The following is a 27,931-nucleotide window of genomic DNA, read 5'->3' as shown; positions in this document are numbered from 1 at the left end:
TGCATAAATGGATTCCCAGGGCACGAACGGTCACGTCAGCATTTTTCCCATGACACATTACAGACAATCGGGCTGTGCAAGTGAAAGACACAGTGACTAAAATGTTGTTGGAAGGTGAGGTGCAACGGTTGACCGGCCTTTATGCTGGCCCAGCACAAACACCACGAGCGTTTAGCGGCGTTCAGGGCCCCGGCGCCCGCGCTGGCCGCTCGCAGGGGCTCGGGCGCCACCGGCGGGGCTCGCTGTGGGCACGGGCGGTGCTGCCCGCGCGCTGTCCCCGCGGCTGCGCTCGGGCCGTGCCGAGGAGCCGCTGGCCGGTCCCGGGCCATCGCCGGGGGCACCGAGCCCCGCTCTGCGCGGCCCTTCCCGGGGGCGGCTGCGGAGAGGGGGCGGCGGCCTCAGCGCGGGGCGGGCGGGAGGAGGGTCCGGGGAAGCCGCGGCCCCTCGGAGGCGGCGAGCGGAGCCCGGCGGCAGGTGGCGGCGGCGGCTCGGCCCCTTTAAGGCTACGGCTGCCGTAACCCGATCCCCGCCGGAGCATCCTGCGCCCGGGAAGGGCTGTCCCGTCCCCGACGCGGGGAAGGCATGGAGGAGGAGGAGGCGGCGCCGCAGCCCCCGTAACCCCGGTCCCAGGTGCGGCGTACGGGGAGGGAAGGCGGTAGGGCGCTGAGAGGCCGGGGCTGGCGGGGCGGGGGCGGTGCGGCCCCTTTCCCCCGCCCCGCGGGGCTGCGCGGAGCGGCCCCCTCACTCCCTCCCTCCCTCTCTCAGCGCGGGGCGGCCCCGGGGGCCGAGGGCCGCAAGCGGCGGCGCGGAGCGCGCTGACAGCGCGGGGCTGCGCGGGGCCGCCTCCTCCGCCGCCGCGGCTGGAGCGAGCGCGGAGGGTGCCCGCTGCCTGCCCGCTGGTGTGCTCCCCTGCCCGCTGCTGTGCTCCCGTGCCCGCTGCTGTGCTCTCCTACCCGCCTGCCCCGCGGCCGCTCGGGGCCGGTGCGAACGGCGGGCGCCGCGGGTGACCGGGACCGCGAGGTAATGCCCGGCTCGGGGGCAGCGTCCCTCGGGGGCAGCCCGGGGCTCTCCGCGCCCACCGAGTATGGGCGGGCTCCCTCCTGGGGGCTTTGCGGCTCCAGACTGCCTGCGGGGTTTGAGGAAATTGGGTAAATGGTATCGCAGCGGCCACCTCATCCTGAGTACACTGCCTTTATAAGAATGCTTCATCTGCCGGTTGCTTTGATGTTCTAAGAGCAGAAAGCTGAGTGGAGTTTAGGGTGTGAATAGCCTTAAATACAAAAGGGAAAGGCTTAACTGTGAGTGGCTTGAATTTTGTTGTGTTTCTCCTTAACGCTGCTTACTGAGCTAAATAAGATATCAGACGAATAGGATTTACCATTGAGAACCAAGAGCACAGCGAAGCTCCAGCACTGCTTTTGTTACTGGGCTTATTATAAAATGCGGGAACAGTCAGTAGTCCAGTGTTGCTCTCTGCAGATTGCTCTGACAAGTTTTACAGCTATTGGATTTGGCTTTCAGTTTTAAGCGGATCAGGAGAGCACAGTATTGCATGCGATGTCCTGGTATCAATAGCAGCTTTACGGTGTAATCTTGTTTGGAAATTGATCCAACTCATCTGGAAATCCAGCCTCGAAGAAAGTAAGGGCTGTGGGCCTTAAACCTTCCACTGCACCTTCTTACCATGTCTCGCTATACTGTTGCATTTCTTATTTTGATGATGTGGAAATAGTAAGAGGAGGAGAACATAAATGCTAAATGCTTTTGATGATACAACACTTGATAACTTTCCTGCTCCTTTATCCTCTTTATCCTCTTTCATTAAGTGTCAACTTGTTTCTATCAGGATTTCTATCGTATTGGGGGTGAATGGATATTGCTTTTTCTTCTAAATCTCAAGTAGAAACAGAATTTCAGGAAAACCACTGCATGTTAATAGCAAATGAAAACTAATATATTTTTAGCTCTTATGGAGTATAATGAAAAAAAACTGTGTTATTAACCTTTTCAAAGTTATTGGGTCAATGGAGTAATTTGAAATACACAAGGCATGTAAGCAATACCTTGCTGAAAAAAATGTTAGTTTCAAGTGTTTGGTAATGTTTATCTACCTAAAGACTCCATTGAAAAGCTACAAGAGTGAAGTTCTGATCCTATGTAGTTACTGTCTAACTGAATGTTTATTTGGGTAATTTTGGGTAGGCAAGGCAAATGCTAATGGTGGAGACTCAAGCTGTATATTGTACTGTTTTTCCTGCATACAAAGTGGTTACACTAAACCTCCTGCCCAGCCAGCCTCCCATTAGCTCAAACCCTGTATCAGCTGACAGAACAGTAATCAATGACTATGCAGTTTAGGTGATAGAGTGTCTGTTCATACATAATCCACAAAGTTCTGTATCTTGATCAGACTTTGCTGTACAGCTAATAGAAGATACTTGGAAAAAAAAAACCCCACAGTGTAGTTGAAGCTGCCTGGCTTACTAACTTTGGACTTTGTCAAGGAAAATTGTAATCAGAAGCTAATTGTGCTTGTTTTAAGTCAACAAGCACAATGCAACAAGCTGCTTAGGTTCAGCAACATGAATATTTTTTCTTGTAAATGAAAAGAAAATCTGGTAAAAACCAGTAAATTTTCATGTTAAACAAGATACAGTTGAAAGCAACCTAGGGATATGAGAAAATAACAACCTATAGATATGGGACAATATTTATAGCTGAACACGTGTGAAATGCTGTATTTACACCGGGTCCTTGAATTGAATTAAAATATGACACTATTAATTGCTGAGGTAAAGCATAAAATTATTCTGGACTTGGTACTTACTATACTTAAACAGCATCTTGATAAGCATATATGAAATCAGGCTTGAAAAACTTGAGCATCTGTTAGACCAACCACAGAGGTTTAGTGATTAATTTTTTGTCTGCCTCTCTTCTTCTCTAAAACCGTTGTACCATTCTCCTTCATGGGTATCATGGTTCTGCCCTTGCTGAAAGTCAGGTCATGCACTTTGCATGCAAGTACCTTTTTAAAAATGAGTTCCCTCCACAGGCTCCTTAGGTGAAAGATTAGTCTTCTAATGCATTTCTTTCAAGGGATGTTTGCAAGGTTTGCTTAATTCCTTAATGTGTACTAAAATGAACACCTATCAAAAGCTGAAACATTACTTACCTAATATAACCTAAACTTCTGGAACTAAGGAAACAAAACAAAACATGGCTTTCTCTTGTCCAAGAGATTGTTAGTGTCTTCGAAACTAAGAGATGCTAGTGTAGTCACTGCAGATGAATAAAATGTAGCATCATGGGAATTGCTGTATTTTAGTCAAAAGGATAAAGTAGGTGTGGTTAATGCCTAGTGGTTTTGCTGTTTTTCTGAAGAGATTGTACTTGACCTGGATTTTGGCTTCCTTCATTAAACCAACTGATAATTTCTTTTTCCTTATGTTGTCCAAGAGAAGACTTGGTTGCTACAAATGAGATAATGTAATAACAAAGCTTTGTCCTTGGGGTTGGAATCTGGAACTCGACACCATACAGCGCTTTTCAGTGGGTTTAAACTGGTAGATACTAAATTGTTTTATTCCTTCAAATGGTAAGGTTTTAGAAAGTTGAGCTTAATACCCATTGTCTCTGGTACTTTACACTATGTGAAAAGGATATGAAGTTTGGTTTGTGTTTTGTGTGTTCTTGATCAGTGGAGGCAAATGGAGAAGTATGTGGAGGATCGAGAATACAGAATATTCAGGATTGTAATTGAAATTGGAAGTTTTGATAGAGTAATGTTAAAAAGTATGCAGGACTTATATGCTGCTGCACTAGAACAGGCCATCAGAAAATACCTGGAATCAATTAGTTTGATGCAATGCACTGCAGTGTGTGTGCATAAAAATTTTAGTTTGGATTAAAAATGCATTTATGAACTGAATCGCCCCCTGTGATTTGTGTTGCATAGCTGTCCCAGAGTCTGCAAGCTGGGTTCCTTTTGGGTTCATCTGGGCAGGAAAATAGGCCCTAGGAGCACATCAAATATGTTCCAAGAATTGTGGAGTCCCTAGGACAGAATTAAAGGTGTTCTGAAATAAGCACTTGAAATCTACATGATAGAGGCAGGTTTCACTCAGCAAATCTGCTCTTATTTGTCCTGCATTCTGTTTTTATACCTGTAGCTCTGTGGGCACTAGTCAGAGGAAGTTTATTGTCTTTAGTTCTGGGAGAATAAATAGAAAAGAAGGAGGTAGAGGGGGAAAAGTTTGATACCATTGAACCTTCTGCTTCTAAGTCTTTGAAGATAAAAGTATGTTTTTTCTGATCTATATGTTTCAATATACTCACCATTTACACCCCAAAGTGAGAATATTGTACTTAATTTTAAAAAATGTTATTATTTTGTTATTATGGTGGACTTTATCCTCTGTTTTTTCCTCCTGAAGTTCAAGTTTCTTACTATCTGCAATGCAGATACAATTTCAAAAATATAAGGCCTGTTCACTGGTTCTGTAATGGCACGTGAAATAAAGGTAGACATAAATGTATTATGTCATTGTATCGCTCTGCTGACCTTTAGGCTGCTGTGGTAACATCAGATTATGCTGTCCTAAAAGTCTTCATTTTATTTTTAGATATTTTCTTAAGTAAAACTAAAATAAGTGACAGTGGGTTTTTAATAGGTATTAATTATTTAAATATTTGAAATGAAGCCATTTGACTTTTTTCCCCCTTTCCAGTTCAACATAATATAAATTGACATTTTTTGAGTTTGTACCTTTTACCAGTCTTGGAGTGTACACCACTTCACTGTCAAATTGGGGATGCATGTCAGAGGTTTGTGGCTTCTGGGAAAATATCATTCTGTGTTGCAAATACCGGCGACTCAGGAAAAACAACTGAAGCATTTAGAGACTGACAGTTCTGTTTGGAATTGTTTTGGTATTCAAACCTCATGAAATAGCTGAGCATCCAGCAATTGAAAAGCCAGGCAGCTCTCATGGCTTTCCACTGAGTGTGGAGGTGTGTGGAGGTTGGAGTTCCGTGGAGGAGGAAAGCTCCAATGGCCCACAGCCCGTCCCAAGGACGAGCTCTTGGCTGAGCACAGTGGGAATTGGGAGCTACTGTCCCTGCAAAGTGCACAAACTGAGCTGCAGCAAGGCCACTGCTTCTCTGGGCTGGCCCAAAAACCTCTCTTCTGGGCTTATCTGATTGCACTGTTGCGTTTTGAACTCCTGTTGGCAGCAGGCAATCTGGCAATAATGAAACAAGTTTTGACTTTGGAGGTTCTTGGGACAGGAGTGGAGGCTGCAGAGCTGGCAGTTGGCCTGGTCAGTGGTCGTCACTGTTCTTTCTGTGAAGATAAAATACATGCAATTTTAGGCCACAAAAATGTATAATATGCAAATGTTAAAAAAAAAAACAAAACAAAACCAAAATGCAACTTGTATATCTAAAAGTTTGGACATACTTATATACTTTTAATGCTTAAGTAGAGACATTGAAAAAGTAGAAACTTTTAGTGAATAATATTTCTGTTGATAAGTTTGCTGTCACAAACACTTTCTGTGCTTGCTTAAAATAGTTAAATGGAGAATAGAGTGAAATGACCTTCTGCTTCTCTTCACAGATTGAAGAACAATGGCTTCCTTCAGCAACCTGACTACTGGCATTGCTCTTGCTAGTTTTACTGTATTTCAGCTCCTGTTCCACGTTGTAAGTTCTTGGGTGTCAACACGAATAACACCTGGTTTTAACAATCTCAGCCAAAAAAGGAAGATCGAATGGAATTCAAGGTAAAGTGTTCAAAACAGCGACAGTTAAAGACTTAGCTGAAATAATGGACACCTGAACCACCTGTGTGTGTGTGTAAGACTGAAGAAAACTCTATTAGTTAAAGGTAACGATCAGAGGGCAGGCTCTAGACAGTGGACAAATAATGCATGTGAAATGCTGTGGCCCCTTCGTGGAAACACAGCATTACTAACACTTGCACATTAAATGCTTTGTTAGACAGTGATGCCCAAGTAAAAGTCAGTACAAAGATAAAACAGTGACTAGTGAGAGGTAATAAACTGAAGAGATGCTCTGTGATGCTTCTAGTAAAGAGATAAAAAATTCCTTTCCAAACATGTATGAAAATCAAAACTATTGCAATTTATTCAACATCCCAGTGTATCTCTGGTCATGCTTTTGGGAGCAAAGCAGTTTGTTCACCTGCTACAAACTGTTTTATATTGGTTAAGGTTTTCCAAGGAATTTGATGACACTTGGGTGTAGTATTGAAAAGAGTCAGGTTCATGTGTGTTGTAGGGAAGAAGACTGCAGGAGGAGGAAGGGGAAGCTATAGCAGACACAGGGTACACATGCAGGAAGGACTTGTGGAAACTCAGTCCAAAAACGTTCCTCGCTCTCTCTGTGTTTCTGTATTTCAACCAGTGGGATGGATCCACCTGCATTTCACTTGTCCCCTCAGATACAGGACTTCTAGAAACTTGTTTGACCTGTGAGTCTTTTACTTCCCACAAGGGAAGTATAAGATAGTAATTGAAAATGGGGTGAACAATGAGGTTTTATTTGCAACATACTACTCTGCAAGGGTATATATAGTACACAAGGTTCTCCAGTTGAAATGAATAGGTACAGTATACCTTTGCCTATTAGAACTTTAAAATATTTTTTCAGATGTTTCCCAAATTTAAAGCTCAAAAATGTGTACTGTATGGTTGTCACTGCACTCAAAATGCATTAGTTGCAGTTCTGTTCCTCCTCAGTGCTGTTTAGTGTCAGGTGGATACTTTTAAAGTTGTTTCCATTGTTCTAGGCAGCATTAGCAACTCAAATAGCCTTGTCCTTCCATCTGGCAAATGTCCACTTGCAGTGTTCTTAAAGGCACCATCTTGATTTCAGTTCCATCTTTGAATAATTACCTATCTGCCAGAACAACTGTGTAGGATGCCAGTTCACAGTATCAGTGCAGCTTAGGTTTACCTCTGTGTTCCAATTAACAATAAGAGGCAGACAGGGAAAGTAAACTAAACTGTTCCCATGTGAAGCTATTGTCTATAAGCCACATCAAATGGCCTTTGAATTGCATAATAGGCTTTATGAGAACTTACCCCATGCCTGGTAGTGCTGCGCTGGTGTAGTGCTTTGCATAATAACATGAATTGTTTTACACATCACAAGTGTGCTGGAAATAAGCTGCTCCAAATCTCTGGGCTACTTTGTTATAAGGTGTTTAACTGCTCAATTGATACAGTACTCCATACTGTGTCCTTTTTTACCTCTTTGCACATTTTTTTCCCTTGGGGTTGATAGCAGGATATAGATGTTAGCACACAGATGGGTTGTGGTCCCGGGCTTCATCCAGTTCAGGAGTTAGAAGGCATGAAGCACAAAGCATGGTTCATCAGCATCTTGTGGATGTTATAACTGAGGAGGGCACGAAGGGAAAGAAAGGCTAGCTGTGCTTGTGTTACTTCAGCTCTGCTAACCAAACACAGTGTTTGTCAGACTGCCCTGTCACTCCAGTGTTTCACCGAAATGAAGAGAGGCCTCAAGGAGTATCTTGCAAGTTCAGAGAATGCAGATGAGTATGTATTTATTCTGCAGAGAGCTATGCAGGTAGAAACAGTTACTATGTCCTAGTAAAATCTGTTGGTTTCATTTAAATTATTTAAAAGTAGATGTTTGTTATTTTGTCCTATATTGAACTGGTGTAGGGAGTGCACACACAAATGATTCTGTTGGCAGTGCTAAGGAAACTGGCACAGAGGATGGTTATGCATTTTTATCAGCTCAGCTGGGTCTGGAAGAGGGCATCTGCCTGAAATGAGCTGTAGCATTGAAAATATATTGTTACAGTTTGGAGAGCTTTGTAATCAAGCATTTCAGCTGCAGCTCTTGGCTGTATTTTCCATGCTGTCAGTTTGTTCATTCTGACCTTCCAAGAATTATGAACCAATAAAGTAATTGCTTCTGGCATCTGAAGTATATGAACACTCAAATTGAGTTAAAAACTATATTTGGTCATGGATGTAGTATAATTCTTCAAGTTGTGCATATATTCTTGTCACCTCTCCTGTAATACATGCTTGTACTGCTATTAAGTAGTTATGAAAAAAAATATATTCAATAATAAAAAAGCAAGTCTGCAACCTAGCATTGCAGCTTTTTTTGTTTGCAGCTTAATGAGGAGTTAAAGGATGCAAGCTTTGAAAAAGATTTCAAGGAAATATACAGAGCTTGATAGCTTGACCTAGATTCCTTATTAAAACGGACTGTTGTACTATTTCCCTTTTTCTGCTCTGCCTATGGAGAAGCTTCAAAGTCCAGTGTTAAGGAGGAAATCTGCTGCCTTTTCTTTTCTTTCTTGTTCTCTCTTTTATTTCACTCCCATCAAGTGTTCTACTTGTGTATAACTTGAATTCTAAACAGAAGGGTTCAGGTAAATGACCTCTTCAAAAACAAATTACAACTGTAAACTAATGAGCTATATTTTAGGACAAATTTTCCTTCTTGTAGCATTGTCCTCTCCTCAAGTCCAAAAATTCCAGGTATTTCTCAGACACTAATATTGCATGTTCTGCTTTGTTTTAAAAAAGAAGGAAAGTTCCTATCTTTTTTAATCCGGTGTTACAAGAGTAGACCTTTTAATTAAACTATTAATTATCATTATAATTCTGATAATTAAATTTTCTTTCTTTGTTCAAAAAAGAGAGAGCAGAAGTACAGCCTGTGCTGTAATGATTATTAATCGTTCTCATCCAATTTTTGACTATCATAATATACTAACCTCCATTCATTTTCTGGCACACTGTTGAAAAAGCTGCTGAAAATAGCACAGTGACACTCTTGAAACAAATTGTAAATACATTCTCTTTTATGAATAGTTATGGAATCTTCTATTGCCAGTAGATAATAATGCCACTTTTGGAAATGGAGTAGGGATTATAACCCCTTTCTTTGCAAAATCTTCTGCAGGAAGTCACATGTTTTCTTCAACTCTTGCATGGTAGAGCTTAGATTCCTGAGAATGCCTTAAGGACATCTAAAATATTAATGACTTTCAAATACATGTATTCAATATGTACAAAGACAGGAATGATAACTAACAGTGTCTGTGCATTTGTGTGTATATGCTGGTGCTGTGAATATGTGTGTGAAGTGAATATGGTGTGGAGTGTTTTCAGTTACACAGCACTGAACTTAGTTCTTATCTTTCAAAAAGTATCTGTGATTCCCTATGGATATTTTTTCACATATTTTTTTTTTCTTTCTAATTACATTTGCAAAGTGGGAAAGCCAACAGTAGCTACACAGTATTAGGTGCAGCTTATAGTTGTGTTAAACCCATGGCTGGAGCAGGAAGGTTACACATTTTGGAGCCATGCCCATTGCATTGTTCTACCTTCCAAGAATCCATGTGGACTGAAAGGGCAGGAGGGGCCCTGGCCTGTGTGCTGGCAGAAACCCTGCTGGGGCTTCTGTAAATAGATATTTCTCTAAAAGTGCATGCTTGTTAGCATGTAGAGTTTATCTACACTGTGCATGCAGCCTGTAAACTGGAGACTGTTGTCTTTGGGGGAAAAATGTGTCTAGTACCCAGGTAGGGACAAGGCAACTTTGGTTACTGTGATGTTCATTTTATATTTCCCTTGTCCAGTACAAAGCTGCTAATTGATATAAACCTGTAGCTGTTATACCTTGGGTACTCAGCTACAACCGAGTTATAGAAGTTTTCTCTTTGAAAACCAGAATCTACTTCAAATGCACTAGAAATTCTATCTGAAGCTTAGGATTTTTCATTTAATGCCACCTTCCAAATCCAAACTAGACTTATTATGGGTCTTTTAGCTTGATGCCTGAAAGGAGAAACCTGCTATTGCAGGACTTCTGGGCTAATCTGAGTATGAAATTTCATATACATTTTCCACCAAATGGGACGATACAAAAAACATTTGTTAGAGAGCTAGATGTCATACTGTCTTTAAGGATTCATTAATATATGGGATAATTTAAAGAAAACTTAGATCTCCCTTGCTTTTAAGACTCACTTTGTATCCCAATCCCACTCCAATCTAATAGACTCCTTCTTCTGGACTGTTTTTTCCCACCTGTCATTGTAAGGGGTTGGATGTAGCATAGGGAACAGATGATTGTCTCCCACAGAAGTATCTGCAGGTAGTTGAGAATGCCTTGGGATACATCCTACCTTAAGCACAGCATGGGAAGTTGTGAATGGCAGTACCTCCTTGTGACTGTGATCTCTTTTTCAGGACAGTGTCCACATTCCACGCTTTGGTGGTTGGAGGGTTTTGCCTTTACATTTTATTGTACGATGATGCTGTTAATGCTGACCATCTCTGGTAAGGCATGTTGCATGCATGTTGTGGTTACACAATAAAAGAACATAACTGAGAAGAATAAAAAAGAATCCTGCAGTGTATTAAGTATTATTTTTTTATTTTCCATTAAAATATATAGTTGTGATGTGTTCATTTTTATGTCTGTACTATTTGAAAATTTGATAACTATTGTGTCAGTATTAATGTCTTAGTTCAGTGTGTCTCTGTGAAGTGGAATAGATAAAATACAAGCAGTTGATTTGAAATATTAAATTAAATATTAAAATTAAAAAAGCATATTAAATTATTAAAGAATAAACTGTAACTATAAGTCAGTATGACTGAAACTCTGCTATTTACAGTAATCATTTTAAGTGGAATTGAAAAGCTGTAGTTGGTCTGGATAGTGTATATCTGTGGGAAAGTTCTCCATTGAACCCTGCAAAGGGTTTGGGTTCCATGGAGAGAGAATGTGGTACCGCTGTCAGGTAATGCCTGAAAATAGATACAGTAGATCATAACAGGCACTGGAGCATTGGTAAGCTCCAGGGAGACATCAATGTTGTGTGTGACATTTTCTGATGGTCTAGGATTTCTCATAAAACTTTTCCTTTTTTCTGAATGTACTAGAGACTAACATAGATGATGTAGAAATTGTTTTTATAGTGGTGAGAATCACATGGTAGAAAATGTGGAGGTGGTAGAGATCAGATAAGGAGAGGGAGAAGACGTAAATAAGTGGATTATGTTGTAGCTTCATAGGAGAACAGGCTCCTTCCTATGAGTCCTTCCTATGACTGTTCACTTCATAGTCATTACTTTTTCAAGTGTGATGTTTGATTAGCATTTTATATGACTCTGTATCTGCAAAGAAGTTTGAAGAAAGTCAGTTGCATGGACTTTTGTTTGTTCTATCTGCCCGTGCATCTTCATGTGTAATTCATTTGCCACACATGCCTTCTTAGCAATCACCAAAGAGATAGTTCTTCCCATTTGCTTATTCAAGTCACTCCCTGTTTGTCACTCTGGGCTCTTGCTTGCATCAAAACTGGCCTGCAGACATCAGGGCTCATTAATTCCATTGCACCTTCCATTCAAGGAGATAAAATTTAGTCTAAAATCTTCCACACTGCCTGACCTAAGTTCTCCATTTATTGAGAATAATTTGGGATTCTGACATAGGGATGTGTCTTGAAGGGATGTGACAGGTGGGACAGTGCAGCCATATATGTTGTTGAAGTGTTGGTTTAGAAAGCCTAGAGGAGGTTTGATGCAAATTAACCATTCTCTGGGGGGAAAATAACGAGAGGAGTGACCCATTCCCTGTTCCATCCAGTTAAGTCATGTCTACCATTATCAAGGAACCAATTTCATATACTCAGTCCTTTGCATGTTCTCTGGAGAATATGAAGGCTCTTGAGTGCAGGCTGTCTTGGTAGTGATGTGCTGATGTGTGTTGGAACCCCTGAGAAGTTCAGTTGTGAGGTTGCTGCTGCAGCTGGGAGCTCTAACATGAGGCCTCTATGTAAAGAGTTCCTGCTAAAGTTAGGAGAACATATCTGCCCCTATGTCTAAACCTAAAGAAGCACTCAGCCCACAATATATGTAGCTCATGTAATCAAATTTTGAAGCCATAGAAAAATGTTCCCATTTCAAGCTGTATTTCAAAGAACATCTATAGCCAGTCTTAACAGATGGAGTGAATTCCAGACTCTCCTAGTAATGGTTTTTCTTCACCTAACAGCAGAATTCTGGTTTAGTGACTCTTATTTTTCTGTAAACTACCCTATCACTGAGGGAACAATTTGTTTTAGACACTAAGAAAGCTTTACAATTTAGTGATCAGATTGTAATAATACAGGAAATCTCTTCCCGCTGCTCCATTCCAATAGGATTAAGAAAAAATAGTTAAGTAATAGCATTTCACTGTGTTCTGGCTGAGGCAGACTTTGTATTGGAGGTGGCTGTAAGCACAGTTAGGTTCCTTTTTTCTGGAAAGGTTTACAACAAGGATTGTTTTCACAGCTTGTCTTGAGCAGTCTACATTGTATGGATCTATTGACCTCTCACTTGAAGCTCAATTCATATTTACACAAAACATAGCCAGATTAGTTGCATAATTTAATTTAAAAATTAAGTTACAATCCTCATGCCAAGGAAAAAAAGACTTGCTTACCAAACTCCTCAAAGTAGGAGTGCACAGAGAACAGTGGAGAGAAGGACAAACATGGCTTGCTCTAACGTGGATGCTTCCCTTTCTGGAGCTGTATTCACAAGTTTGGTTGAACATTCCAGAGAAACTGAAGCTGTGTGTGTGTTACTAAGAGCTTTGCCTGCTGAATGTTTGGCACCAAAAGGGAAGGGATAGAAGGTGTGGAAAGTACTCTGAAAAGCATTTCTGCTCAAAGGTTCTTTGGCTCCAAAGAACTGGCAAATAATTCCTTTCCTGTGTCCTTCTACTCTGTTTATCCCTATAAACATCCATCTGATTATGAATATGAAAAGCACCAGCTGAACAAGATATTTTTGTCACCCTTACCAAACTTCTAGCATTGGCAAAAAACAAAAATGGAGACACAGAGTGTCAGTTAAAGGGCTAAGAGACAGAGACGGGGCTGTTCTCTTTTATCCTCAGTTTCCTGAGAAGCCAGCTCAGAGTACTTGCTGGGTTTCAGTTCAAATCTCTAGCAAGGCTCTTGGGGCAGTTTCTGTGCTGAGGCAGGGGTTGATCCTCATTAGGGTAGCTAGTAGGTGTCTTGTGTTTGGGTGGAAAAGGAATTCACTTGTGATTAGAGCCCTTCTTAACTAGATTGCATAATCTCTTACTGATGAGCCAAGAATAATGTGCCCTGCTGGCATTGTGTTTGAGATGTGTATGTCCTTTGCAAATTAGGCTGTAACTATGTATTTTTGGTGTGTTTACAGGGGTGACCCTTCAATTGTGAAGCTGAATATTGCTATTACCACAGGCTACCTCATTTCTGGTAATTATGCAACATGTAAACAGCATGCATGACCTGTTTATTTATATTGAGTCACTATACCTTTATGTTTCTCCTGAGCCACTGTGGTGGAGATGTGGTATGTGTATACAATACAGTTCTGCTGTGGCTTTTAAAATTGCTGATGGGTTTGTGGGTTGTGGTGAAATCACAGCATCTTGCTAGCAGATGTCAAAGATGGAATATCTCCCCAAGCACTGAGGAAATACCACTGTGTGGCTTTGTCATGGTTTCATGTGCAGCCACCAGCTCCAGCTCAGCTTTGTCCTTTGGCCATCTGAGAAGGTGTTAGAGCAGTGCCCTTCACTCTTCTCAGTGCCTACAGCTCGCATCTCTTCTATCCGGTGTTTCTTCCTGTGACCTCAGAATGCTGGCAGAAGAATTTTAGTAAACCTCAATACAAGCTGAGGCAAATGGATCCTGCCTGCCCATCTTTGTCTCCTTTTAAGCCAAAATTCAATCATGTATAAAACATGGCAATTATTTATTTTGTACGTTATTTATTTCTACATATGTTTTATGTTCTTAATTTTTCTGTCAATTAAAATTGGCATGGGAATTTTGCTACAAAATGCTTTGGAGCTTTCTTTTATGTTGTGTGGGGATTATACTGGCTTGTCAAAGCAAAACCTTGTGACTTGGACTACTTTCAGTGAAAACTTCTCATGTTAGGATGAAGTTTCTGATCAGAGACTGGGCCACAGTCTTGGTTATCTCATACTGGATTTCTCCACCCAGTGGAAGTGATAATATGGTGATCAGCATATTCAGTTAAACTGTGCATTACTTTAAGTGTCTGGAGTTTTTCATAGCTTCAGCTGCCATGTTTAAATTAATCAGTATCTATTTTTGAATAATTATACATTAAACTTTCATTATGAATTAATGAATGCCTTTGAACAGGCATCTCAACCTGACCACTCATTCTCTCTCACTTCCCTATATAGTTGATGTTTAATTATTAATAGGAAGTGAGCAGCTATGTCAGATGATGTAGAGCCCTGCCTGAGGATAGCTAATATAAAAGAGATCAAGGCACACTGGACTTTAGAAAGTCACAGGGGTAAAGTCTTTGATTTGGAACCTTGGTCAATAATATTCCAGTCCAAAGTACTCATTTGCAGAAAGTAGGGACAGAAATTGCTTGTTCCAGTAGAGAGAACAAGATCTTCTGAATTCTCAGACCATCATGGGAGAAGAAAGATTTTTTTTTTGTTTATTATATGTTAAAACTTTCTATTTAACACTAACTTGCTATGTCACTTTTGCAATAATTAGAAAATTGGGATTTAATAAAGTAAATATGCTTCTTATTCCAAATGCCTCTTGCAAAATAGTTTTGGTAAATGGTACCAAATTTACTAATGTACTTTATTTTTTGATTCAGAGGTTCTCCATGATAGATCCCTGCATTTGTTGCATGTATTTGTATGTTTGCTATGCCCCCTGCAGACCTGCCTTTTTTTATGTCATATGTTCCAGATTTTTGGGGTTATAAGTGTGAGGTCACTATGAGATTCAGGATCCACCTTTTCTTTCAAAATACTTTGGCTAAAGTTACTGCATCTGTATTTCCACTGATGTGGAAAGTAATAATTTATGGAAATTATTGGAGAATGCTGTTGCCTAATACTTTGACTGAAGTCTTTGGGATGATGATGTTCTCTTCAGACGTCATTAAATCAAAGGGTTTCTACTGATGCCATGTCTTGGTATATCTCTAAAATGTAGAGAAGCTATTCTGAGGTCAATGATTGTATAATAAATAGTTCTTTATAGTTATTTCTGTTCTCTTGTAGATCTATTGCTTATTATTTACTACTGGAAGGCAATTGGTGACAAATTTTTTGTAATACATCACTTGGCAGCTCTGTATGCTTACTATTTCGTACTGGTAAGTGCTGTATTTTCTTGTAATATAAGCAGATGAGATTAAAGAAACAGCTTTTATAGCTCTCACTTGCTTAATGTTAAAAAAAATTACTGGTTAATGAAAGGCATACTTATACTTTGAATCATTATTTTAACTGTTTTTATCAGTTATTTGTGGTAAATGCATGACTTTTCAATGTTACACTACAACAAAAATGTGTAACTTCGTTGAAATTAAAAACTCTTCTCAATTTTTGCTGTAAAGAGACTTTGACAGAAGAACTTTTTATATGATTATAGAACAGGGTTTTAAATAAAACCACAAGCTTGAATATTTAGTTGGAAAGTTAGAGGGAAATGGTTTCAAGTGGTTATGTTCTGCTTCTGTCTCCCAGGTAACAAGTGACGGGACAAGGGGAACTGGCCACAAGTTGTGCCAGGGGAGGTTTAGTTTGGATAGAAGGAAGAACTTGTACATTTAAAGGGTGGTCAGGCAAGTGTTCAGGGAAGGGGTGGAATCACCATCCTGGGAAGCTGGAAAGGTGTGTGGATGTGGCACTTGGGGATATGCTTTAGTGGTGAGCACACAGAGCTCAGTTAAGGGTTGGACTCGATCTTAGAGGTCTTTTCCAACCTTAATGATGGCTTCCCTGCCTACTGTGTGAATCCCAGGCTTATAATACTGAAAGTGTTGAGATGCTAGATTACTGTCAGATTTCTCATGTAAGGGTTTAAAGGGGCTGAAGTATGCTGTCAAGTAAATACTCTGTTTCTGGTTGGAGATAATTAAATTTACTATTATTATAATGGATGAAAGTGAATTAGAGCTGAATATTAAATAAATTAAAATACCACTACCAAAGCTAATCCTCTGTGCAGAAAATTCATTAGCTGTTTCTGGAGGAAACAGAAAGCATAATATTAGTGTGAGCTTCTTTAAAAGCATTTATTTCTATGTGGATATAGCTCTGCCTGTGGATGCCAGTGTGTCGTCTTCAGGGAAAGTCACCCCTAAATATGTTATTTCCAATTGCCTTTTGGGGATAAAAAGAATTTGGTTAAACACACAGATTTTCTCTTTGGTGTAGTGCAAACTGCCATGAAAAGCTTGAAGCAGTGGGTATTTGCTTGCTTGGTGGGGAAAAGAGGAATCATGACGCCCACTCCATAGGTTGTTCAGGGAAGCTAAGGAAAATAAAATCCCCCAATCTTTTTATCTCTACCCTTGTAAACTGCTGCTTACCCAGCAGTTGTGTAAGTGGATAGTGTGTGTCAGCTGGAGGGGATGTGGTGTGGATGTGCCCCACGGAGGAGCTGTGCCCGGCCCACGGGCAGGGCAGGGACTGGCAGAGCTGCTGGCAGAGCTGTCCCTGCCCTCTGCAGGAGGGAAGGAAGGGCTTCCTGTGCCCTTCCCTGCTCTCAAATTAGACCTGGCAATTCGTCTTTGCTTTGGCAAAATATGCTCCTACAGCAATGCAAGGAGATTTTTCTTCAGCATAAAGTGTTTCTATTTGGGCTTGTTTAAACGTTGAAAAATCAAAAATGTTTATAATTATTTCAGGCAGTAATGCTATCATGGTTATTAGTAATCTATGACTACTTGTGCAAGTCTTCTCTAGTTAGCTTTTCATGGCCATTTAACTGTAGGTCTTATAAGATTTATTTGAAGTAAGAAGCTACTGATGGGAGATACCTGAAGGACAATTGCAGCTTTTGTGAAAAAACTTGCTTAGAAAGTGCAGGAAACGTGGCCACAGCTGGCAAACTCAGCTTGATTAAAGAAGTTGAGATCATGTATCATTCTGTGTATACTTAAAGGCTCAAATGACAACTTCACATCTACATTGTTGATTTTTGTGTGTCTGTTTTGTTTTGCTAACCAGAGCAAAGGTCTGCTGGCTTATTTTGGAAACTTCCGTCTCCTTGCAGAGTTCTCCACTCCTTTTGTCAATCAGCGGTAAGTGGTTAGGGAGGTTTTCCGTAGCTCTTTTAAAACTGAATCTGCATTACTATTTCTGTCACTTAGGAAGTCTTTTTATAGTTGTGGAATGTCTGCTGACAGGGAATTTATATATATTGAACTAAGGATTACTATATGAAAGTCTTTTTTGCTATGAAAATGTTTTGCTGCTATAGCTGCAACAGTATAACTAATGTATTAATCTCCCAGTTCCTTTCTGGATTAGACCAGGCTTTGTATGAAATACCAGCTTTTTATGAAAATACCAGACAAAAAAAATCAGAAATAAAATATTCTTTATTAACTTTTGTATATTCATTTATTTTTTATAATAAAGCCATCTTCAACATGGATGTTTTTTCTTTGTATCATGGATGAGGAAAAGAGGCAACATAATATTGTAATCAGAATCCTAGAATGGAATTGCATTGTCCTGTATAATTTGAAGTTTATTTTCCAGTATTCTACACACATGGATCAATATTTATATATGCATATTAATATCTAGAATAATATAAATGCATATTCTTTATTTGCCTTCAAAAATAGTTCTGCACGCTATTGTCAGCACTTAACTATAATGGTTATGGTTAATCTTCACACCTGTGGTTAGAGAAGAAAGGGGCTGAAGCTTCTCCTGCAGAGCTCAGAGCCTGCCCTGGCTGCTGGTTGAAGTGTTTTCCCTGATGTGCTGCTGTATCAGAAAAGGAGGCTGGTTATGCCACGTACTGCTGCAAGGGGAAAGCTGTCGTTGGAGTTGCGTGGTGCTGACGGGAGGGTGGCCTCTCCCCTTACTCTGTAGCCTTCAGGCTACAGCTGGGGGTAGGATTTGCCCCACAGAGACTTCACCTCAGGTGAGGGGCTTTGGTACAGAGCAGGGCTGCAGCCTTCTCCTCTTTCTCCAGTTTTTTGCAAGGTAGGATGAGGACTTTCAGTGTATCAGATGCCATTTTCTTAACCATGCTTTTGGGGTGTATTTCTGCTTTACTGCTTCTACAAGTGTGGCATCTGTTTGCTTTTCCAGATGTCTGATAAAGAAAGGATAAGGCAAATAGGAACTGTGTTCCTCCTGCAGACAGGCTATTGCCCATTACTGCATTGTGACTTAATCTCTGAAGTGTTTTATGACACTGTAGCATTCCTCAGTGCTCTTACAGATAAAAAAGATTGTGCTGTGGTCCCTTTTGAACATCAGTTTGGTAAACTCAAACTCCCAGGAGGACAGGGTGGGATAATGGAGCTCTCCAGAGGCTGCTCTCCTCTGCCCCAGTGCAGATGAGTGGGAGATACCAGTCTGTTGTAGCCTGTGCTCTGTGTGCACAGAGAAAATAAAGACTAAATAAACACTTCCTCAAACTTAATGAAAAAAGGGTTTATATTGATATTCATGTCATAGAGAATGGCTGTTGTCCCAGCTTCTATCAAGATAGGATGTCATCCTGGGTTCATGTGGGTTCCTACTCTGATGCTTACCTTTCAGACTGTGGCATTAGAAAGAATTGTGGTGAATCTGGCTATTAAAAGGAATTTATAATTTTAAAAGTAATTTTATACTTTTAAAATGCCCATGGTGAGATTATGGGTCTTTGAATACTGACATTTAGCACTCTCTCAGAAAAGCAGAAATTGCTGCAGGAGATAATAAAGTCCCTTGCACTAAGAGATGTCATCTCATTAGTGCATGATTTTTTTTTCCATTAAATTTGAAGTGAATCAGACCCTTAAGAGAGTAAGTAGTGGATAATCATAACGACTTACATTATGCTTCTTGTTTGCATTCTTAGTCTACAAAAAGTGCTCTTATTAAAATATAAAAGATATTCTAATCTTAGAACTGTCTCTGTGTTTCCTGTCTGTGTTGTTAGGGATCTCTAATTGGATGTTTTCTCCATGCCAAGCATTTAGATCTTTTAATGTTAGTATCAACGTTTATGTAATTAATTCTGAACTGTGGCGGGTAAAATTGTAATGGTAACTGTTATTTACAGACTTTTTTTATTTGCTGGGAAAGGGAAGTTGCTAAACAGATGCAAATTACCTATACTGGCACATTGCAGTATGTTTGAAAACCATTTTTTACATTAATTTTTGATTCTGCATTGTATATATCTTTGGAAGTGAGAACTTTGATTGTAAATCTGACCAAACATGTCAGGTCTTTCTCTTCATGTCAGTAAGTGTTTCTATGGTGAGGGCTCTTGCTTCCGGGCTGGACCGCCACCTCGAGTGCCTGGATTTTAATTGTCCTAGTTGCATGCTTAATGAATTTCTACAATATTTCTGTTAGAGCTGGATGTCTGGAAAATCTTTCTAGTGTATTTATAATTACCTAGGTAATTATAAATTATTATAATCTGTAGGTAATTAAATTAAAAATTACTTTTAAAACCAGGTTTAGAACTGTTTTTTTGTTAAATCATTTTAGCCTTGTATCTTATTGGAGAAAAACGGATTATTTAGTTCTCTTCCCCATCCCTCATTATGAATACAGTGATTTAAGTTATTTTGCTCTGGTCTCATCTGCCATTGCTGCACAAATTTTACTTGTTTATTCTGGTTTAAGTGTGAATGACAAAGGATTAGTTTGTTGTTCCTTTTTCAACCCTCAGGTTCTGTGTGCTAGGCAATAGATAAGTTAGGCCTGTCTACCATATCTAGGAATAAATATGCAAGAATTCTTTTTTAAAGACCATTTATGACCCAGCAGTAGATGGAGAGGCAGTTTTTAGATTTATCTTTTTTTATTGGGTAACGTTCCAAGTTGTGACATGATCAAGAGTTGACAATGTCTGGTTCTGAAAATGTTCTGGTTTTGAGATGAACAGAAGCAGTCAGAAAATCCCAGTTACAAGAAATTAGAGCTCTGTCTGAATTACCAAATCCAAATGCAATTTTAGAGTTGTTTTCAATGAGACAAAGAATTTTAGCTGCTGTTGGTATAAACTATAACAGCAAGTAATAAATATGTCTTTATAGTTTTATTATTGTATATTATACAATAGTCACTGAAATGCATGTGGTTTGTCAACTGGTTCACAATTCATATCAGGATTTTCTATGTGTTATTCTGCAGTATACTGGATCTCATACACTGCTTAAGTGGTGGGAAAAAAGTGCAGCCAAGCATAGGATTTGTAACTAAGCCAAGACAAAGTGCAATAATTTAGAAATTATAAAGGTAGAAGCAATTAATACATGATGAATTAAAAATAAACTTGAAGCGAAATCATTTTTAATGAGATGGCTTCAAGCCTGCCTGGTATTTGTGAACACTTCTTTTGCAGGTGGTTTTTTGAAGTACTGGGATATCCCAAATCTTCAAAGGCCAACATCCTCAATGGTGTGCTGATGACAGTTGTGTTCTTCGTGGTGCGGATTGCCGTCATGCCTGTGTATTACAGCCACGTCATTTCTTCATTTGGAACAGAAGGCTTCCGGAGGTTAGGATTTGCAGCCCAGAGCGCCTGGATTATCTCAAGCGTTGTCTTGGATATTATGAATGTGATGTGGATGGTCAAAATTGCAAAAGGATGCTACAAGGTCATTTGTCTTATTGGACAGGAGGAAGCGAAAACTCATAGAAATGGAAAATCTGCCTAGAAATCATACATAAATTAAATTTCTGCTATGAAAATAATTTGGGAAACAGTGCACATTTCTGCCATGGAATGCTCCTATTATGGAAAAAAGGTATTACCTCTGTACTGACCTTACTCTTTCCCTAGCCACACTGCCTGCACACCCAGGGCCACGCTTTGCGGATCCTGTCCAGTGAGGAATAAAAGCAAAAGCTCACACAGATGAGCTCCACATGCCTGTTGTAAGCAGTTGCAAGCATCAGAAATTAGAAAGGAGCAGACTGGTTACTGCTTATTGTCCACCAGTGTGTTCAAAGTGTTTCTCTCAGGTTTCTCTGATTAAAATGTTTTATAAATCCAGTGAATACTGACATATCTGTTTTTTTAGAAAATGAAAAATTCCCCAAACTCCTGATATGGTGCAATTTTCCAGGCACGTTTCTATGTTTTCTTCTAGGAGTAACAATCAAGATTTCATTCTTGACAACTTTTTAATTTTTGCAAGAAAAGCTAAAAATTTGGCTTTGATTCTATGAAGTCTTTTACTGCTTTTTGTTCTGCCTTATATGAATGCAAACCATTTTGGGAAATTTTGAAATAATTTTATCTAAAATGCTGTATTATAAGACCACATGATATCTTAAGAGCTGTTAAAATTCTCCCATTGATGGGACGGATTTCCATGTGCTGTCCTAGGTTACATGCAATTGTACATCTTCTAAATTCCTCATGGAACATTTTTTGTAAGTTAATATTGTAGATGATGTGTGGAAATGGCATAGTTCTTACTGAAGTGCTCTTTCCTTTGCTGCTACTACCTTTGAGAAGTGCTGCAAGTCTTCTCAGAGTATTTTTAACCATTGGCTATTTGGATTCAAAGTTAACTGCAAAGATATAAAAATCTTGTGTATATGTGATGTGTAACTTTAAGTAATACATTTTTTTTGTATCACAAAAATGACCTGTTTGATATGAATCGTTGAGGGTTTTTGTCACATTTTTGATGCTAATCAAGTCAGAAATCCAAGATCTGACTAAGAACACTATTGAATTAACTGTGCCAAACTCCTCTAAAACTGTGTGGTAATTCTGTAGAAGGAACAGTTGACCTCTGTAGACACAATTTTTTTTGTTTTGTTTTAAACCACACATTTGTCAATAGATACTCATTTACTCTGTCTATGAACTTGAAGACTTGGAGGTCATCACAGAGGATTCTCACCATCTAGGAATAGTCCTAAATCTCATTCGTGATTCAATTTGAGGAAATTCTGAGTTATGTTTTATTTAAAATTATTTTGAGAGCTGTATTTATGTGTAAATTTGTTTTGTTTTACTTCTTTAATCTGGAATTGTGACTGATTAACTTCTGGTTTTTTTTTCCTTGGTGTAGGAGTGGTAAAAGTGTCCATTTACACTGTGACTTCAGTGCACATCCCAATTATTGTAGCAATCTGTTTAAGCAATTTACTTTTAAACAGAAAAGTAGCATATTGACTCTGTGTAGGGTGATTAGTCCTGTTCCCTCTGACAAAGCTGGGTGACATGAGCTCTCCCCTCGGTAGTCAGAGGTGTGAGTGCCCCATGCTGTCCTCCGTGGTGAGGGACTAGGCATTCCCCTCATCCAGAAATTGCATGTAAGACCCAGGAGAGCTGCATAGGCTGAAATGCCTCCCAACCAAGGCAACTGCAATGAGTTTAGTTCCCCAGCTGAAATGCTGTCAGGGAGTATTGTTTGGACTTGTGTAAAACGCACTTTTGAAAGCCTAGTTCCATTGCTCAGCTCGGCAGGCTTTTTTCTGAAAGTTTCCCAATCCTGCCTCGTTGAGGGAGATAGCAAGGATTGTCAGTACTTGTGGGTTTGGATCCCATGGTTATTAACACTTCACAGCCTACAGACAAAAGATTGGGAGAGTTAACAATTCACCTCTTGAGCTGTATGATCTGAGTGAGTGCATTGCCTCTTTTGGGTACCAGTAAATCCACAGAGTCCATCCTGCTCAAAGCAACAGACTCTCTTATATGCTCATCTGCAGAATCTGGTATCTTTTAAAATGTGATTTCAGTATACCTGATGCAAAATAATATTTTCTTTACTTTTTACATCACTAGATCCCTGTGATTAATAGTTTTGTAAAAGCTTGTTCCTTTGTAAAATTGAGTAAATTCAAGCGTTTTGGAGAAGTATGCTTGAAAATAGAAGTCTGCTTTTCTTTTTAGGGAAGTAGGATTAAAAATTTGATAAGATGATTTGGAGAAACTCTTAGGTTGATAATTCATGAAAAGTTTCTGAAATTTATAATTTCTTACATTGATTTTAATATTTCAGTATTTTAAATATTTTGTTGTCAGTAGAGGCCATTCATTAAAATGCCCTACTTCTTCCACTTCTAGATAGACTTGTGTTTGTTAGGGGGGAAAAAAAAGTAAGTCAAGCTATAATAAAATTGATGTTAAAACTAGATTTAGAAACAAAAACCAATCCAAAACTCTTCATACTACACTTTGGCCAACAATCCAGGATTGAAGGGCAGTGAGATAATTCTTTTAGAACAGCTAGTATTTTGCATTGCTGCACAAAATTAGTGTACTTAAAAACCTCTTTTGCAATGCATTAGCTCTAAATTTTATATATTTTTTAAAAGTTATTACAGTTCTGTCCTGATGCATCAGAAGAAAATTTTCTTATTTAAAAAACTATTAACAGCTGTGGTTTCAGCAAAGACTTCAGTAAACAGGCAGCAATGTTGTGATGTACTGAATACAGTAGTATATAGGGCACTTTTAACCTGCCATTAAAAGCTTATAATACAGCAAATTAGATAGCTGTGGCACCCATTTTTTAATTGCACTTTATTAATTTTAAAAATGTGGTGAAATATTGATAAAATTTAATGTTGTAAGCTTGTGTCTTTGCTTTTTTTATGCAGAAAAGTAAATGCATGGTAATTAGCATCGTAACAAATGCTTTTGAATGTAATATCTTATTAGTAGTGGCTTAAAACTTTATTTTTTAACAGATGCATTGTAAAAGCAGACTCTTGGCATGTCACCAGGTGTCTTTTCTATGGGCATATCAAATGGAAGGAGTGATCTTGTAAAAAATAGCTTGGTTTGCTTTTCTTTTCCATTCTTCAATACCAGGTGACAGTAGCTTGCTGATCATGGGACAGACTATTGGTACCAGTTAGACTGTATGTAGAAATGCAAGTTTCTCTTTTATATGGCTTTAATTTTTCATCAAAAGATGAGTAAATACCACTTTCAGAACTCTGCAGGAGAGTGGTAGGTTAGGTGTTCTGTAACTGATTGTGGAATCAGTACTTGCAGAGAGGAAGTATACTTCAAATACTCATTTTCTCAGAGTATTTCAGTGGATTTCAGTGGAGGCTCACACAACAGGGATGCTGTATGGGTTATCTGTGTGAATTCTTCAGTGGTAAGAATTACATCTCTGAAGCCTACTTTACCTCTATAAATACATGCTATCTTGAGGGAACTCCATAATTTAATAACTTAATTACTTAAAACATATAATTCATTGAAAAATGAAATACGTGCACAGGAAAATAAGGGGAGCTGGCTTCATATATAAATTCTTAACAATTCCAAATTATGTACTAAAGTTTATTAAAAGTTTAAATAGTCACAGTGTTTGGAAGAGAATGACTTCCATCTTTGCTTCAAACATTGTGGGAGAAGATTACTCATATTGCAGAACTAACAACCTAAGGGTAAAAGCCTACACAAGTGAGCAAGTGTATTCAGGCAGCATTAAAGAGGAGAGGAGAAGACTTTGAGTACACACCTAGAGATCCAGATGTCTTCCTACTGCTGTGCTTGGGACAACAGCAGACAGATACATAGCAAAAAGGTTTAGGTGTTTGTGTCTCTGTTCACGATGGAAAAATGAAATTTTATTCTGTAGAACTTTCAAGCTGTACAAAATGGAATCAACCAGTTGTTGATTATTGTATGAAGAGGACTTTTTCTCATGGCTTTGTGTGTGTTTAAGCATATGTATGTTCAGGCTTTATGTAAAAGACAATTTAATAGAGAAGTCTGAAAAATTGTTTTGTGATGCTTCTGCTGAGCCAGTCAGGAAAATAAAGGGCTGCTTGACAATGACTCCATCTTAGGGTCTGCTGTGCTGTTGGCTGCTGCTGAAAGCCATCAATGAAGCAAATAGAAGGGGACTAGAATTTTCAGATGAAAAAGTGCAAGTATGGAAGACTGAAAACTATTGCAAGCCCCTTGCCTATTTTAATACCCTACTGTACAACAGCATTATCTGGCTACAAGGAACTCCACGAGGGAAGGTTCCTGGTCAGATTTCTCTGTCTGTGGAATACAGGCAGAAAAAGAATGGAACTTCATTGCTGATACCCTGATTGATGGCAGCCAGATGGAAATAGTGATAATATTTGTGAACTTTTAACCTTCATCCAAACCTGGATAAAATCTGTATTAGGTGAAATTCTTAGGATTTTCTGAAAGCAACTTGAAAGTTGTTTCTATGGCAGAGAAGTTGAAATATGTGCTGCCTGGGTTGTTTACAGATCTGGGATAAAGCGTCAAGTCATACTTTTAGATGGTAACACTTGGTAAGGTTTCTTATCCATTAAAAATTCCTACTAGCTACCTCCTTTCAAGTCTTGTTCTATTTATAATAACCAAGCACTTTATAGCTCAGTAAAGAATGGAAGGTAGCTATGAAGAATAAATCATATTGTTTGGTATAAGAAATATTTTGGCAAAATTTCTTCTGAGAACAGTTTCATTGTGTGATGTCCTGCATCTGTTTAATACTTAGTAAATACATTTTTAACCTAGTTGTGAGTAAAAGAAGTGTCTGTAAGGGAGTGGAGTATGAAGAGATCAGCATGGCTTGGTATCAACCACATAATGATTCAGTGTGCTATTTATAACTTCCTACTTACTGAAATTGAAAACACAAAAGCAAATAAAATATTCTGTATTGTATCTTTATTTTTAATCTATGTGTGGGATGTCAAACATTATACTTGTCTTATGGACAGGACATGCTTTTATGAGCCTATAAATATTTAAGTATATGAGAATCTGCACCCAAATGGAACATGTTGCATGTAAATTGTCTTCTAAGTTTTTAAATTTTGGTATTTTTAAAAATTTGCTAGGTTTGAAAGCAACATTTAAATATGAATACTAAGCTGTAATACAGAATACAAAATTTTGAATGCAATGTGGTTTTGTTTATAGTAATCCTATTCCAGTTTCACAAGAAACACCAAATCATAAGGGGAAGGGAGGAAAAGGGCTAATCATGAGCTCGGCTATATAATTTGCACACTTAATATGCACACATCCAAATGTCCTAGATTTGTTTCTAGCATGCATTTACCAAACAGTGTTTTCTTCAATATTGACAGATACCTATTTATGTAGAATAAGCACAGCTAATCTGTTATAAAATCAAATTAGAAAGCCTGTTTGGAACAAATGAGTTACAAGTTAGGCATAAGTAATGGAGCCTGTAATTCGAAAATGTTTATATTATCTATCTAAGAAGAAACTTGATGAGTTTAGCTGACTTATATGCAGATTCAGGATGAAAACTGTAGATTCTGCTAGACTGATTTCTGGTAAATCTTGACAATCTGGTTTGCAGTAAATTCTAATACTGTCACAAAATTACAGGATCACGTTATTAAATTCAGCTAGTAATGTGACCTGATTGGACTAGCAATCCTTATCATGGCACAAGAACTTAAACATGCAATATAACAATTCTGAAGATTGGTGATAAAAGTAATCCGTCATAGCAAAGTGAATTATTAAGTATTATGGGTTTAAATTTACTTTCTATTACAGGACAGAATCTGAATTATTTGTTAGCATTTCTGTGATATTGTAAAGCATTTCTATATTTTGTTTGAACAGTTTAGGAGCTTGCATAAAATTATATTGGCTGATTTTTTTCCCCTTTGATATATGCAATAATGTCAATAAGCAATAAATTGCATGTTGTATGCAAGGTATTGGTACATCATAATAAAGGAAAGAACACAGCTCCTTATTTTGTGAATCTTTCTTTCTTAATATGGTAAGAGCTTATGTACCTATAATGAGTACTTCATGAAAGAACAGTTTGGGGGGTTAAATTCTGAAACAACTGGCTTTAATGGTATCTTGAGATTTCATGCTGTATCTGATTTATTTTAAAGAAGGTGAAGATGGGTGTATGAGGTCTGAGCCCCACTGTTGCTCAGGTGGCTGGAATTTTGAATGCTGAAATTCTATGTAGGACATCACAGGGGGCAGGAATGTAACTTAAACTACAAATTTGTGTATTGGGGAATTGTATATTATGTAAATTTATGTAGTGGGGAAGAACTTTTGGATTGGATAGTATAATTCTATTGCATTGTCTTGCAATACCACATGTGCCAGGGCATAGACTAGACAGTTTTCTGAAGGCTCTGGGGATAAAGAGCTGCTGTTGTCAGCATGTTATAAATATGATGCACTACACAGTCCCTTACTGAATACTAAAATGGCAATTAAGTTCCTCAGTATGGCAATTCCTAGGTTCTATATGTGCATGGAAGCATGAATTATGTGGTAAAGCCCACAGGTTTCTTTGAGCATCCCTAGAGATTGCTGCTGTTTTATATCTTAACCACTGGCTTCCAAGCACAGGTTTCTTTGGGTTTTCTTGTGTTATGCAGTGGTTAAATTGCTTGAAGAAAACACAAAGCAGTACAGTGTTTTTACTTTTTTTCCTTTCATTTTTTGAAGGGTATTTAGTTGCATTTGTAGATTATATACTTAAGGTACTAATTTTACACTGCTAGTGTAGTAAACTACTCATTAACTAATGGCTCTGTTAGAAAGTGAGTGGGAGTTTCTGGGAACAGATGTTCTTTGGGGTCAGATGCTATATAGGTCAGATTTCCAACTGCTTGACGAAGGAAAATGGGGCTTGGTAGGAGGCCTTTGTATTGGCACCAGGCAGCTTTTAACACTGAATAGTGGGAAGGAAGGACTGGGCATGGCTGGGAACAAGGGATGCCTTTCAGTGAGCCATTCTTAAACTGATGCATTCAACAAATCTTGCTTAAAGTGTGAGAAACATTATCTCTCCCTAAGATGTAGGATATAGGAAGTATTTTTTATATCCACTTCTTTGTCATATTT

At 38.8% G+C, this 27,931-nt stretch overlaps 1 protein-coding gene across 2 annotated transcripts; it reads left to right on the top strand.

Annotated features, from left to right (window-relative positions):
* The first annotated feature begins 451 nt into the window (after nucleotides 1-451).
* On the top strand, nucleotides 452-26,793 carry TLCD4 (TLC domain containing 4). 2 transcript variants are annotated; one of them, XM_058808661.1, is made up of 7 exons: nucleotides 452-630; nucleotides 5,621-5,786; nucleotides 10,272-10,361; nucleotides 13,266-13,324; nucleotides 15,142-15,236; nucleotides 17,098-17,171; nucleotides 20,459-26,793. In XM_058808661.1, the coding sequence occupies exons 2-7, from the start codon at nucleotides 5,632-5,634 to the stop codon at nucleotides 20,772-20,774; spliced, it is 789 nt and encodes a 262-aa protein (XP_058664644.1). In that variant the 5' UTR covers nucleotides 452-630; nucleotides 5,621-5,631; the 3' UTR covers nucleotides 20,775-26,793. The 2 variants fall into 2 exon arrangements, with proteins under 2 accessions (XP_058664644.1, XP_058664642.1); XM_058808659.1 differs by lacking the exon at nucleotides 452-630 and adding an exon at nucleotides 859-1,020.
* Nucleotides 26,794-27,931: the final 1,138 nt, after the last annotated feature.

This window comes from Ammospiza caudacuta, chromosome 7 (genome assembly GCF_027887145.1).
Source record: "Ammospiza caudacuta isolate bAmmCau1 chromosome 7, bAmmCau1.pri, whole genome shotgun sequence".
Lineage (NCBI taxonomy): Eukaryota > Metazoa > Chordata > Aves > Passeriformes > Passerellidae > Ammospiza > Ammospiza caudacuta.
The sequence above is the reverse complement of the archived record's forward strand: the minus strand, read 5'-3'. Positions and strand labels throughout refer to the sequence as shown.

Bases quoted from the DNA above. Each gene is read 5' to 3' on its own strand.
- TLCD4 (XM_058808661.1), top strand. From the start codon at position 5,632: ATGGCTTCCTTCAGCAACCTGACTACTGGCATTGCTCTTGCTAGTTTT. The intron at 10,362-13,265 runs GTAAGGCATGTT...GTGTGTTTACAG, and splicing joins GTTAATGCTGACCATCTCTG to GGGTGACCCTTCAATTGTGA. The intron at 15,237-17,097 runs GTAAGTGCTGTA...TTTGCTAACCAG, and splicing joins ATGCTTACTATTTCGTACTG to AGCAAAGGTCTGCTGGCTTA.